Source organism: Haliotis asinina, chromosome 4 (genome assembly GCF_037392515.1).
Source record: "Haliotis asinina isolate JCU_RB_2024 chromosome 4, JCU_Hal_asi_v2, whole genome shotgun sequence".
NCBI lineage: Eukaryota > Metazoa > Mollusca > Gastropoda > Lepetellida > Haliotidae > Haliotis > Haliotis asinina.
The window spans coordinates 15,759,013-15,773,620 of NC_090283.1; the positions used below are offsets into that span (position 1 = coordinate 15,759,013).

Sequence of the window (14,608 nt, forward strand, 5' to 3'; positions counted from 1 at the left end):
CAAAGCAAAAAGGCTTTTCATCACATTTGCGTGTCAGTCAGATGGCCTGGTATATGAGTTGCAGTTATTCGCTACAATTTCCACTATTTCTTTTATTGGATTTCTTCGAATTGGCAAAATCGTAAAAGTTTCTGATGCGAATTCAAACCAGGCGTTACAGTTTGATCACATCAACCTGTTGACTCAAACTTGCAATTTACCATAATATTCTCATAGACTGATATCAGTATGGCCACTCAACTACAATAAATTTGCCGTCACAGTCCGATAAAGCCATTTGCCCGGTTGTATCAATGAAAAATTTCCCGGCACTTCGACCAAAGGCCCATTCTTATCTTTTGTTCACTTGAATGGCATGCCGGTTACAAGGTACCAATTTACTGCGGTATTGAGCAATGCACTGCAATGCTTGAACTTGCCAAGTCCAAGGTGAAGTCACACTCCTCCAGAATAGGAAGAGCGACATATGTAGCTTCTGAAGGATTATCCCACGACATTACTAGTAAATGAAGGCGATGGAAATCCCACGCGTACACACGCTACATGTGACATTCAGTGTAACAATGTAAAGCTTACCCTGTTTCATTTACGTTGCTGATGGCATAAATGAAGACCATTCGATAGATTTGTGGCAAAGGTTTGATTGATGGTGGAAGGTGCCATATCAAGCATGATAAACAAATCAGATAAACACTGTAAATAATAACTTATGTGTGGTGGTTAGGTGGGGTTAAACTTGCTCTATACCAATTTCAGTGGCGGATTTTGAGATGAGCTCCTAAAGGTTTGGTGGAAATATTGTTGAGCTTTAGACCCTGTGGGTCTGCTTTCCAAGTCCGGTCGCCGTCTTCCAGCGACATCTCGGTGTGTCCAAACCCGCAGAGGTGAAATAACCTGTGAGTAGACTTGATTGGATCGCAGCATCACTATGTGCACTACACTATTGCTACTGCTGTATGATTTGTGCTTCACTATGGGCAGTACCCTTTGGTTATCACAATCATTGCTGCTTAAATCCTAAAATTGATTTGTCGCATCACTTGGTACAGTACCCTTGGGTGCAACATCATTGCTGATTCCCTAATGATATGTGCAGGAAACCCTGTCATAAGCGACCCCAAAACAAGTTTATTTTCCCAAACTACAATTTGTGAATGAACAGTTTGTACTTCAGCACTGGGTGAACAATAGTCACTCCAGAAGTAAAGAGGAAAACAAACTTGATCTAGTAACAAAATTAATGTTAACTTACAAAGAATAAATCACCGCCTACCATTTCCATGAAAAGTTAGAGAATCGCTAAAATCCACCCGTCTGAAAGGATAAGCTGTAAAACATCACATTATCACGAAACGACAATACCAAGTAACTTGGTTTGTGTCAAAGCCATCCCTCTGGGACATATAAGTATTGTCGAAAACATTCAAAAGTAGCAATTCTGGATGTAAATGTACATTCCGTGTTCATTTTTATGTAAATCTAATTGCTGAGAAAACATTAACGGGAAAAGCGAGATGGTGGCCATTTATTTGGGTTTTTTTTCGAAACCAAACACATGTCGAATAATTTCTACGTCGTTTAGTAATACACAGAAGTGACAATGAGTAAATTCGAAGTGTTGTACAGCAAATCAAATGTGACAAAAGTGCTCGCAAGCCCCCAACACATATAATGGCCAGTAGAAAATAACTGGTACCACAATCTGAGAATATTACAGTTCTTTTCGTAAACCAAGACATCATACTAACTGAAAACAGTGTCAAACAAAGACAGTACCGGGGAAATTCTTTTTTCTATGCCACTTTTTGGATTTTCCTCCTCAATTACGCAGAAATTCAAACGGTTAACAAAATGTGAGGTTTAGTGTTTGCTGGTTTCTAACTGTAAATTAAAGGTAAATTACAACAAAAGCAAATTACTTTTGGTTTGTCTGTGTTGATCATCAGGATCCTGCGTCGATGCTGTATCAAACTGTAGGATGAAATGTTATTTCAAAGTAACCAATGGTTTCAAAACGCTTCAGCGTTCGAATATCACCATCGTCACGTGTGGTCTTTAAAACGAACATTACTGGTCTGTGTTCAACTAACCTGTATCTCTCGTAGACTTAACCTGCTTATTGTCTAAACTATATCATTTCACACATTTCATACATTTTGGTCTATTGCAACAGTTTCTAGTTTTAGGATGTGGGTAAAACAATCTGATATGACGCACATTCCACGCGGTCAATCGACAATTGTCTATTGTCTACCTTGAAACATTGTATGCATGCACATCTATAATTCCACAAACAGTTCCTAATTGATTTCAAAACCTAACTGCCTTGACTTGTGATAGTGGTGGTCATCGTACAGGCAACTCATCGTATGTTATATAACAATCCATACTAGGCATTTCTTTAAGTGACTTGGTAATTTAGTTTTTCTAGCTTTCCGTATTTCCCATTCTTCACTTGTTATTATTAATGTATTCATTTAAAGACCTAAAAGTGCTTTTGGTTTCATCAACCGCATCTTGCAAATTCAATTGTGCAAAGACTGCATGACATTTTTCGAAAAGCAAAGTCCTACCTTAAAATTTATTAAGCACATGTCAAATATCTGAGTATTTATGTTCCAGTTTGACAAGCATGACTCACACTTGAAATAGGTTATATAGGACAACTGATTTTGTATAGTTCTACGCACACTATTAGCGATCATGAAAATTAAACTCTGACATGACCTTTAATAGTATTTCGCAGGTACACATAGAACATTTATTTACGTACAGGACTGAACAACAATTACATATTTCAAGCACATGTAATCTCTGATAAATGGGATTTTACTCCTCATCCTTGGAATGGAACCCGCTTCATTTCACTCGGCATAAAAACGTGACATGCGCTTCATTTTTAAATATACTGTGTGGGTGAGATGTCTAAATTGGCAACGAAACTGAGCAATTTTACACGATCAAAACACTTTTTTCTGAATATCTTCCATTTTTTAGGGACAGGGGGGTAGCCTAGTATTCAAAGCATTCGTTTGTCACGCCGAAGATGTAGGTTTGATTCCCCACATGGGTACGGGCTGTGAAGTCCATATCTGTCGTCCCCTGCCGTGGAATTGCTGTAACATTGCTAATAGCGGCGTAAACGCGTACTCACTCACTCACTCTTCACTAAAATGTCTATTTGAATGCAGTTATTCACACGCAAAGTTCACAAAACAGTTGTACTTACAAATGTAAAGCGAGTTCATTAGAGTCTTAGAGTTGCACATAAACATAAAATGTTTTCACTGAAAAATCTAAAAAATTGAAACATTTGTTGTACCTACGTTGTACCTACGTTTTAAATGATACGCTTATGAGAATAATTCTAAAGTTGAAATTTGAAAGATAACCTTTTTGATTACTCCGGGTATTTTCCCTAAACTGCATGCTATTTCGATTGGGCGTGACTCTAAGTATGAAACGTGGCTGTTTTGACATTACGCACAGATTATTTGTCTTTTGTTTAACACCTCATTTTAGCACTTCATCCGCCATTTGACGGCAGTCTGTAAATAATCGGGGTCAGGCAGGCAGTCCAATGATTGGCAACATGAACACCAATCTACGCAATTAATGGCAATATAGGGTTATAGGTTAAACTTTTGTATGAAACAGAAGCATATTTTCAGTGTTCATTTACGTAACATATGTCATATTTGGGATTTCACTTTCTTAGTAAAGTACAAATTCTAGTACTTTTTTCGGTTGAGTCCCATCCGGGATTCGAACCCGCACCCTCAGAGTCAGGCACCTAATCGCCAGCACACAAAGTCAGCCGCCTAGCCCGCTCAGCCATCGCGACTTCCACAAAAATGAAAGTCGGACAACTGGTAGTCTAGACTGCGTACTTTGTGTACCCCTCTGATGAGTGTAAATTGGCACGGCTCCCACGGCCGAAAGCTATGATTACACGATGCCATTTAGAAAGTGGTCAAATGCAACATATGTCATATTTGGGATTTCACTTTCTTAGTAAAGTACAAATTCTAGTACTTTTTTCGGTTGAGTCCCATCCGGGATTCGAACCCGCACCCTCAGAGTCAGGCACCTAATCGCCAGCACACGAAGTCAGCCGCCTAGCCCGCTCAGCCATCGCGACTTCCACAAAAATGAAAGTCGGACAACTAGTCTAGACTGCGTCTAGTCTAGTCTAGACTGCGTACTTTGTATATATTTGCATTTCGCCAGCACACAAAGTCAGCCGCCTAGCCACCGCGACTTCCACAAAAATGCGTACTTTCATTTTTGTGGAAGTCGCGGTCGCGGTGACATATGTTGCACTTGACCACTTTCTAAATGGCATCGTGTATTCATTTACCTATTATTCATCATTTCAAATAATACCGTGTGGTTAACGCAAACACTAGCACTCACAACTCAAAAATGATCATATGCTGACTTCTCGTAGACAGTTCTAGATGGTAAAACTTGTCACATGGTTACACTGTTATTGTTTTGTTTTATCTTTTGTTTTGTTTTCGTTTTGTTGTTGTTGTTTAGCAATATTCTCGCTATATGGCAGCGGTCTGTAGTCTGGACCAGGTAATCAGTTCAGCGTACTATTTGTAAAGTCAACAAATCAAATAGAATGGAAAGAATGTATACCAAGAGTAAAAGAAAGGTTGGTATATCTGGTACTAATTAAAATGATCTGTCAGGTCACAGGTGGTCTTGCTGGAACACTTCTCGATGGTGTACTTGGTCCACCCCACTGCTGTTGCTGCATCTCCTGGGTTCGTTGTCAGGAGACAGTTGGGAGCAGCTGTTGGGTGGTAACTGAAACTCAGGCAAGGTTGGGACATGTGACATCGGAGACCGCAGTCAGTGGCGGAAGAAGCTGTGAAGGACGTCATTGGCGTTGAAATCATGGAGTTGACCACATTTGTGTACTTACTTCCTGAAAGCAAATGGCATGTTAGTCAAGACTCAACTTGATCGAAAATAGGAAAACTACTGTAGGCAATCAACCCAAAATGACTCAAATCCCAACAAACAGCAGATATCAAGGTTATTACATTCCTTCAGCTTAAGACCAATGACTCAGGGTCAGTCATGAATAACCCACCCTCTGTCCTTCTGGCTTCAGTCATCTCCGTCATCATAACCTGCTACACTATATCAACGTACTGTACATCAACTTCTCGATCTGTATAAACCTAAATGCCCATCGTGTATATATAATCCTGTGTGATGCATATGTTGTTAATCATCTGTTTAATAAAGCTGTTAGAATATATAAACGTCGCATCTGTTGTAATAAAGACGTTGTCTGTTCATAATAAAACATGTTCCTCTCCATCAAAATGTTCAGTAAGTTTTTGTTCCAGATCGCTTATAGGTACACATAAGGTAATTGTTATCAAGAAAGAAAACTGACTTGACCAATGAAGAAAGGTTGATAGCTTGCGATAAAACATTCTCTCAGGTGAAAAAGTATATTACCGCTTCTTTTCAGGGGCGTCCCTTCAACCTCAACTTCTCCAATAACCAAATCAAGAGTGCCGATTCTCCAGATCTTCACGAATCTGACTGGTCGTGGGTGGGAACAAGTGAAGGTGAAGGTTTCTCCTTTACCAACAGTTCCTGGACACTGGCCGCAGATGACGATGTCCACGTTAGGGCAGTCAGTGCTGTCATCAGTGGACACACCCACGTACGCAGCCTGCATCTTTTGCTCTATTTGATAACATATTAACAAGATAAACAAGATAAGTTGACAATAAAGCTTTTGGAAACATCTCCGATTGCCAGCTTGTAGCATAGTCAAAAACATAAAATTACATGTAGGTCTAAGTAGCATGCCCTTTATGACTATATTGTGATAGCAAATATGCAGTTAATCATATACTTGCATCTGCACTACTTAAGTCTGTACCACACACTTTGGAGTGGAAAATAAGCAGGCAACTTTATTTACGACTAACCGTGACCGTAGATGAGGGCACTCGTTACGGAGATGTTGTGAATGGTGAAGTATCCCTGTAGATCTCCCTGCCAGTACGGATTCACATTTGAATGAGTCATAGCTGGTAAGGACCCGTAGTGTTTTTTACCGTCATTGGCATTCTCAGCATTCCAGTAGACTGAGCTGAGTTCACTGGGTTTACCCAGCATAATGTTCTCCGCTTTGTTTACGGAAACACCTGAAAACATAGTAATGCAAATAAAACACCCAATATGAGCACAGGCTTTTTGCTGTTTCCGCCAGACTTTTGAAAACTCACATTTGTCTTAAAGGAATCGGGGGTCCATGGTCGATGACTTCGTTATCATATAAACTAAATGCGACTAAACCAGCTCCACATCCATTTGAAATATCTTAAGCTTCTAAAAGAAGGGTCGATTATACAATTGAGACTATATCGTCACTACATATTTGTGATAGCAGTATTACATCTGCAAGATGTTAGTTGTAAAGAAGTTGAGTCTGAACCGGGTTAAAAGTATCGAAAAGATATTGTGCCCCTGAGAGGGTACGTAAGTCCCAGAATTTTCAAAATAACCATTTCACATACCAAGTTTTAAAATGGAGTATTTTTGGTACCTTACATTTTGGCTAGATTTTGCCACTTTTGCCATAGGCCGAGGGGATGGTGTAAATGCAGGTAAGGTCCATGGAGGTAGCAAATGTACTGTAAGACCCCATGGTCCCTAGTATGGTGATCTACCTTCTGTTGTTGGCGATACAATGCCCGCTTTTTATATTGTACAGTCTTCTTTAATTATAGTGCCTTAGTTTTACATCCTAGTTTAATGTTCTTATTTGTGATACTCTAGTGTAATACTGCCCATCGTCGGCAGGTTAACACTGTCTTTTTTTTAATTTTTATTGTATGACTTGTTTTCGTCTCTATATGGCTCAAAGTGTCGATGTGACCTTAAATATTAACTCACTCACTCAGTCCAGTCTGTTCCACACCATCCATACGATACGATGACAAAGCTTGTGTGCAAGCCATTGTATCCAGTTCGCCAAAATCAATGATCAATCTGCTCCCAACTCCCTTATGTACAGAGATCTCTCACAGAACAAGGTACGGTTAATACAGGACTGCATGTAAGTGTAATAGGTATGGATAGTGTCCTGAAAGGATTCTTTAAGCATCTCTCCCCAAAAACTGGACGGAAGGTACACATTAAAGAAAAGGTTGTTTAAATGAGAACTTAAGAAGGGATTTTGCGGATAAAGCAACGTACAAGAATGGCTGAGAGTCATCTGTGAGATATGGTTCAAAAGAAGCAAGTCGGCGTATGTCGAGAATGCAAGCACGGGACATAGTGCTGAAGTGGTTGCGCGTTGCCCTGGTTACCTTTACTGAAAAAAGCTATTTTTTACGAGGAAAAGCCATTAAATGACACTTGTTTTGCTTAGATTTATAGTTTAGAAAAGCATCGTTTGTTTAATCTCCAACTGTAATACAAATTTACACGATGTAAATAAAGAGGGGAAAGACGTGAAAAATCGGTATATTGTCACGGCATATCCTGCAACAGAACACGAAACAGTGCAAGCCTTGGGTGTCGTAGCATCTATGAAAATTCTGTTTATATGTTGTCAAGCCCTATGTTATTTCCAACGATAATTCTTTAACTATATTTACTCTTACAAATAGCTCTCATACTGCCACCGATCGGAGATACACCGCCAACCAACGAGTATCCCCTGGAAGGTTTTTATCGTTAATTTGTGATTATTACACATCCCTGACAATTGAAGAAATTCCGTATAGAAAATAACAATTAGTTTTAAATATATCATTTACATTCTGCGCAGCAGGTACTCACTCATCTGAATTAATTTTGGCTTTAAATTCTGACACTACTGTATATTTGTATGCATACGTATGTAAGTGCTATATACCAAGCAGTTAGTCGGATGTATCGGAAACACCAGTCACACTAGTTTTGCAATACAATGTTTACCCTATGCAAAAAAATATGTCCATCAGCCAGTTTTGTGATTCATTTGATATATGTGAATTTATTGATTCATTTACTACAAAAGTATATTACAGCTTAAAGCTCTTAATATAAATAGTCATTAACAGAGATCTGTCTCAACAAACAACAAGTAATTCAAGAGGATGCGTGTGATAGAATTACATAACGTATTTGTTTCTTGTTTTGATAATATTATATTGGCAAATATTTCCCATGACAAACCATATAATTATCATCTAACGTTTACTTTGCATTCTGACACTTTTTGCCACCAATTTCTTCCATGAGATGTGCAAGCTTGTTGATCAAAATTATGAACAACTGTGGACTGAGTATACATCCCTGGCGAGTACCTGTATTACAAGGAAAGTACTGAGACAGACCATGTACTGTTGACCTCTAACACATAGAGACGAACTACTGTACATAGAACTAAGGATATTAAGAAATTTACCCATTGCTCCAACATCTTTGAGACTACTTAATATATCATGGCGAACAGTATCAAACACCTTGGAAAAGTCTATAAACAGACAATAAAATAGCCCCATTCTTTTGCAAGCATATTTCTGTACTAAGGACTCCAAGGTAAACATATAATTATCAATAGTTGAATATCGTGGGCTAAAGCCAGCCTGTGATTCAACAATACTATTAACTTCACAATAATCTTTCAACCTTGCATTGGAAATGGATTTGAACACTTTACAAATAGAGTCAATTTAAGAAATATTTTTGTTATTGCTAACATCATGCTTATCAACAGACATAAATATAGGAGATATAGGACAAATATAGGACATAATATATCTTTATCCCATTGGAGTGGAAAAGAACCAGTGTTTATTATCTTATCAAAAACGTGAGTAAGAACTGTTGACAGACTATAGCTACTTCTTGTATGTATTAAAAACTTTGCAAGTATACCATCCATCCGGGTGATCTGTTATTGCCCAGTTCCTTAATATGAGCGTCAACTTCATCTACAGTTATAAGTACATTAAGGATGTCATCGGTATCACACTCCTGGCCAACATAATGGTAACCATCAATATGTACAAGAAGCGCATTGGATACATTCAGCAGCGAAGAAAAGTGATCAATGTAACTAAATGTTTTGATTTCTGACCTATGACCTATACATCTGTTTCTGTTAAGTCATTTGATAAAAAAACTGGAATGATTGTCTAATTTATTCCTCAAAGTATGAATTAGATATTTTTTTATCTTTAGATTGCAGATTCCCGTTACCGACATTTTGTTTTGTCTTGTACATTTGAGTAGGTGACTCGTTTGACAGTTGTGAGTGAGTGAGTTTAGTTTTAAGCCAGTTTTATGGCGACGGTCTGTCAATAATGGAGACTGGATATGTCCATAGAGTGAATAAAAGCACACATTCCATCGTATCCCGATTGCTCACAGTTGGGATGCGATGTCATGTGTCATTCAGGTCAGGGAGTCTGACCACTTGATTCCGTAAGTGGCCTTTTACGACCTGATCTTCACCTGGTTGCGTTTAACTCAGGGTTACCGTGAAAAAGGCGGTTGACATGCAAGCTTTCACTTTTTCTGTGCGGCTAATTTGATGTCCAAGCGATGTCATGATACTGTGTAGCAGCACGTATTGAAAGTGAATTGCTGATGATTGCTGACGTACCATGCATGTCATAGTGTACATTCGTCATTCGATCTGGACATCCGTAAATGGGCTGATATATGTTAAAAGGCCTATCTTGGATTGCTGTTTTTAGCAATTATTTCTTAAGTTATAAATTGTTTTTTTTGTAAAACTATGATGTAATTGTATTGCCTTGTTACTGGTAATATTTAGATGATACGTCTTACAACATACAAGATTCCCATTTCTAGTGCCCCTTTGAGGTATTATCAAAAACAGTATAAAATCATATTCACTCACATAAAACTCACACAAGTTTACAATATGTCTTTCGCTCTTGTTAGTATGGAAATAAACAGCACTGCAAGAATCTAAATGTCGTTAATGATGTATCAATATTTGCTGACGTGTCAAATAGTTGTTATATGAAGTGTTTGTGAATAAGCATGCATGTCTTCCCCTCCCATGATACTAGCAAAACACATGTTAAAGAAAATCGTACATTCTTCTATAATGACATCACATTATGGCATGAGTTAAAGGTGGGAAACAGAATCGGACGGTTTTCAATACAAAGTGCCTTCGTTTTAACGTTTCTAAATCGTATTCGGAAACAAGACCTCATAACGTTTGTCACTGACCTTAAATATTGTAATGAGAAACATACCTTGCAGGAAGACAGAACAAAAAGCAAGCACGAAGTTTTCCATTGTAAGCATCATGTTGATTCGGAATCGCGATGGTGTTTGAATGTTTGCACCTGACACTGATACATACCTTATATGGCAATTGATCCAAGCCGCATTATCAATAAAGAAGAGTGTAATATCAATAAGAGTGATAATTCCCTAATTACTTGAACTGAATCTGATTACTGATTTTTAGGTATTTTGATGTAAGTAGTTAAATCAAATCTGATTATTGAAGGTATGTTATTAAGTATTATATTTGTATTGACAATTGCCATTGACAATGAGCGGTTCAAATAAAACATCCTGCATACTGATTAGCTTTTGAAAAAAAAAGGGCAATATGATACATTATACAATAGTGAATGAATACACTCAGCAGTCATTAGTCTTGGTAGACTGAACGCCTGGCGTGACAGTGCTTAAAGAAAGCTGAACAATATCAATTATTATTTTGGAGGAGTTACCAAATCCCGACGTAACGTTACAGAAGATGGATTTCCTAATGACAGGAAGGTGAGGTCGAAACAACCTAGGATTTGACGGCTCGACATGTATCAGCTCAGTCTGCAAGCCATAGGCGCTATGGAATGAAGAATTTGGTATGACCAATGAATAAAAGTGTCTGAACTTTCTGACAAATTCAAGTGAAACTTTTGAAACGATTACTCATGAGCATCTTGGTATGTACAAGGTACCTGCATGATATCTGCATAGAAACCTCATGATTGCCATCAAGTCGAAGTTGTCAGGAGCTCCTGGATCTCAATACTGTCGAAGAAGTCTGGCTTTCTTCTCGTCTACATTCGTAACTACTCGTGTCGTCACGTACCCCTCTGGTGGCCATGTTTACGGCTGGGTACGTTGGGGAAAAGACAAAAAGATCTGACCCACTGATAGTTATCTGTGGCGAGATTCCTACTGCGACTAAGTGGTGTCACATAAAGTCTCAAATATTTACACGTACTGCCAAACGCGATTACACTTCGTGCCCAACGGTAGTGACTATCTGGACGTCATCATGAGAACAAACAACCACAGGACTCTCCGATGTTTTCCTTCGCAAACACGGCGAGAAACGTTAGAAATCTACCAGAATGCAAAATAGTTTCTAGATTTTCTTACGCAATCGGTCTAGCTCTGCTTGAATGTTACCAGCCCACAAAAGAATTCACCAACCCGAAATTTGAATAAAGACACAGGTTTCATCATTAAGCTGCTTATATGATGAACATTGGCATCAGTCCACAATCTTGCATGATTAAAAGTGGGAGAGAATGGTATATTTACAAAAAGGCACCATGAAAATTCACTGACCAGTCGGGCCAGTGACTGTGGATATTTACTGGTCCGACTGGATTTTTGAAAGCCACTGGCTTTTGGGCTAATGGCTATTTCGCACACTGATATCTACCCATGTGTGAAAACTAACCCGTCAATTTGATCTGACGAACTATTCTACCCGAGGCAGTCACAAGAGAGTAACCTAAGGAAAAATTGCATCTACGTTATATGACAAATCTCTGTCATCGATGTCTCAAGATGAGCTGAGAAATGCACTGGAAATCTGGAAATGCGCTCTGAAGTTCCCTGTACAAAACAGACCGTTTTGATTTTGGTGATACTGATCCCTTATTACATGTGAATTTGCTTTTGATGATGGTTTCAAATCACTAACAATATTATAAAACGCACTGATGGCGACATTGCCAGGACATCGTGGTAGGCTTGGTTGGTTTCTTTTTAACAAAGACTGCCCACATCAATCTTCCAGCTATGTGGTGGCGGTCTGCAAATAATCGAATCTGGACCAGACAATTCAGTCACAAACAGCATGAGCACACATGGGATACAATAACTTGTGTCAGCCTAGTCAAGGAGGCTGACCACCCGATCACGATCACCCTTTTCATGATATATACATGCTCCACATAATTTTCTCATTTCACACGTGTACAAAACGCACAGTTTGGGGGTACCCACACATCAGAACCCTCTGTGCAAACCAAGTCTTCTTGACAGGCTTCCCAAGAAATCAATATTCATGGCAAAACTAATGGCCTTCTCAATAAAGAAATTACAATGAAATTTTAATTCAGACTCATTCAGCGTGCTCCAAGTAACACTCAACAAGAAGAAAAGCGAAACTGATGAAAGAAATATTGACGGCAATCAGGATCTATCATGAATGTTTTGTTCATATGAACCCCTGCCCATGTCGTGTTTGTCAACGATCATGACGGAAAGCACTCAAAGCGTCTGTTAGGCTCTCATAAATGTACGTCAAGCATACCTATTAAATATAAAACAAAACCAAAACGCCCAAAGAACTTGAACATCTCTCATAAATCCAAACATTTGACAGGTCGATAACCAAATTACAAACATATCACACTAATTTCAGTTCCTTTCTACATAAAATATAACAAACTAACCAAAAACACAAAAGACAAATGCAACAAAACAGCGACGTCCAAACATGTCCTACTAGACCGCAAACGATACCGATATGAAAAAGCAGCTACAATACTCAACCTTAAAAAGACAAAAATAAATCCACATCAAATATCAACTTCGCCATTTAGCTCTTTCGCTATCCGATCCTATTAACAACCTGAGAGATGTATTTTGCTGATATTTCGATACGTTCATGGACGGCTAACATTGTAATCACTCACATTGATTCTTTGGTCCAACTCCATAATATTATTATTGCATCGAAAATGAATAAGTTCATTGTTATACCCATGGACCGTGTCTATCTCGGAACTATGCTCATTAGACAAGGTGTTCCTATCAATAAATAAAGTAAAATAGACATAAAAAGTACAACCCTACTGTGATATTACTTATAATTAACGGGACACAGTGAAAGATATTAAGCTATCGAAAGAGTCTGAATCCAATTGCAACGGATATATAAGTTTTTTTACAATTCAATTCAATATTAGCAATACCATCAATTACAAAGATTGATACACCAACAATCAGGCCTGACAGTCAGCCAGACACGCAGTCAGCTAAGTAGACGGGTTGTGTTAAATAAATAAGTGGGAGTTCATAATCAACAGTAGAGGAAACAATAAAGAACTATTTCTGTTCAGTTGAATGTGTTCGTTAGACAGTTCCCATTACTGTTGATTTTTCCTTGGCTTGTTGTTTAACGTTGCCCTCGGCAGTATTCCAGCTACATCTACAGATACAGGGAAAGTTGCCTAAACCGGCACTCAGGACTGAAGAAATAGTCCGGTTTGGATTGAATAACTGATGATATATGTACAAGTCAGGCTTAGGAGTGAGACTTTAGATTGGTGTTGACAACTTGGATTGGAAAGATGCCAGTTGGGACAGCTTCCACTGTAGTATATTTGTGTCACAGGCGTGACAAGCATTACGTTGGTTTCATCCTTGAAAAAGTGTGTTTTTTCTCACAAATGACAGCGTTAATGGTGTGTTTGGCGATTGTTCTTGTGCTGTAGAAAATAAATTTCAACAATTCTGAAACAGTTTCATACATATAAAATGACATGGGCCGCCTTCGTTTAGCCTTGACCATATGTTCTTGTTTTTCCTAATAAGTTTGTAAGGTTTAATTGGACACAACAGCGAGCTTTTTTGTTTTCTCGACAACGGCAATTTTTTTCGTAAAGTCTTTCTGCCCATAAAACCCTTGTGGATACCAGCAACTATTCACACACATTACACATCTAATATAAAATTGGTACTGTAAGTCCTCATGGTCCCTAGTGTGGTGATCTACCTTCTGTTGTTGGCGATATAATGCCCACTTTTTTATATTGTACTGTCTTCTTTAATTATAGTGCCTTAGTTTTACATGCTAGTTTAATGTTCTTATCTTTGATATTCTAGTGTAATACTGCCCATCGTCAGCAGGTTAACAATGTCTTTTTTTATAATTTTTATTGTATGACTTGTTTTCGTCTTTATGTAGCAGTGATATTTTCATGTTTTGCATAAATCAGTTTGGTTTGTTTGCTGTGAACTATTTTATAACTATCATATATAAATTGCTGTTACAGTGTTTTATTCTTTACAAGGAAAATAGGAATAAAAATATTACTAAAAGGTCATTAAAAATATTGAAGGTTGGTGGTAGTGTTCTAAAGTTTGTAGTTTTATGCATATGTCAATCATATTGACATTTAGTACAGTATGGCAATTATTCCAGATGCATTTTATTCATCTGAAACGTTTCTATTGCATTTGTGGTGCTGGATCAAGAGTATTGTCTCACTTTGGAATATTGTGTATCACATGACCCTAATTTATAGTTCCTAATTGGGTAATTTAAAAATTA

General features: G+C 38.1%; 1 protein-coding gene across 1 annotated transcript; it reads right to left on the minus strand.

The window, feature by feature from the left end:
• Positions 1–4,679: 4,679 nt before the first annotated feature.
• On the minus strand, positions 4,680–10,311 carry LOC137280798 (uncharacterized). Its single transcript, XM_067812003.1, has 4 exons — positions 10,269–10,311; positions 5,967–6,185; positions 5,485–5,718; positions 4,680–4,939 (listed from the first exon to the last, which is right to left on the minus strand). Exons 1-4 carry the CDS (start codon positions 10,309–10,311, stop codon positions 4,680–4,682), a joined length of 756 nt encoding a protein of 251 aa, XP_067668104.1.
• Positions 10,312–14,608: the final 4,297 nt, after the last annotated feature.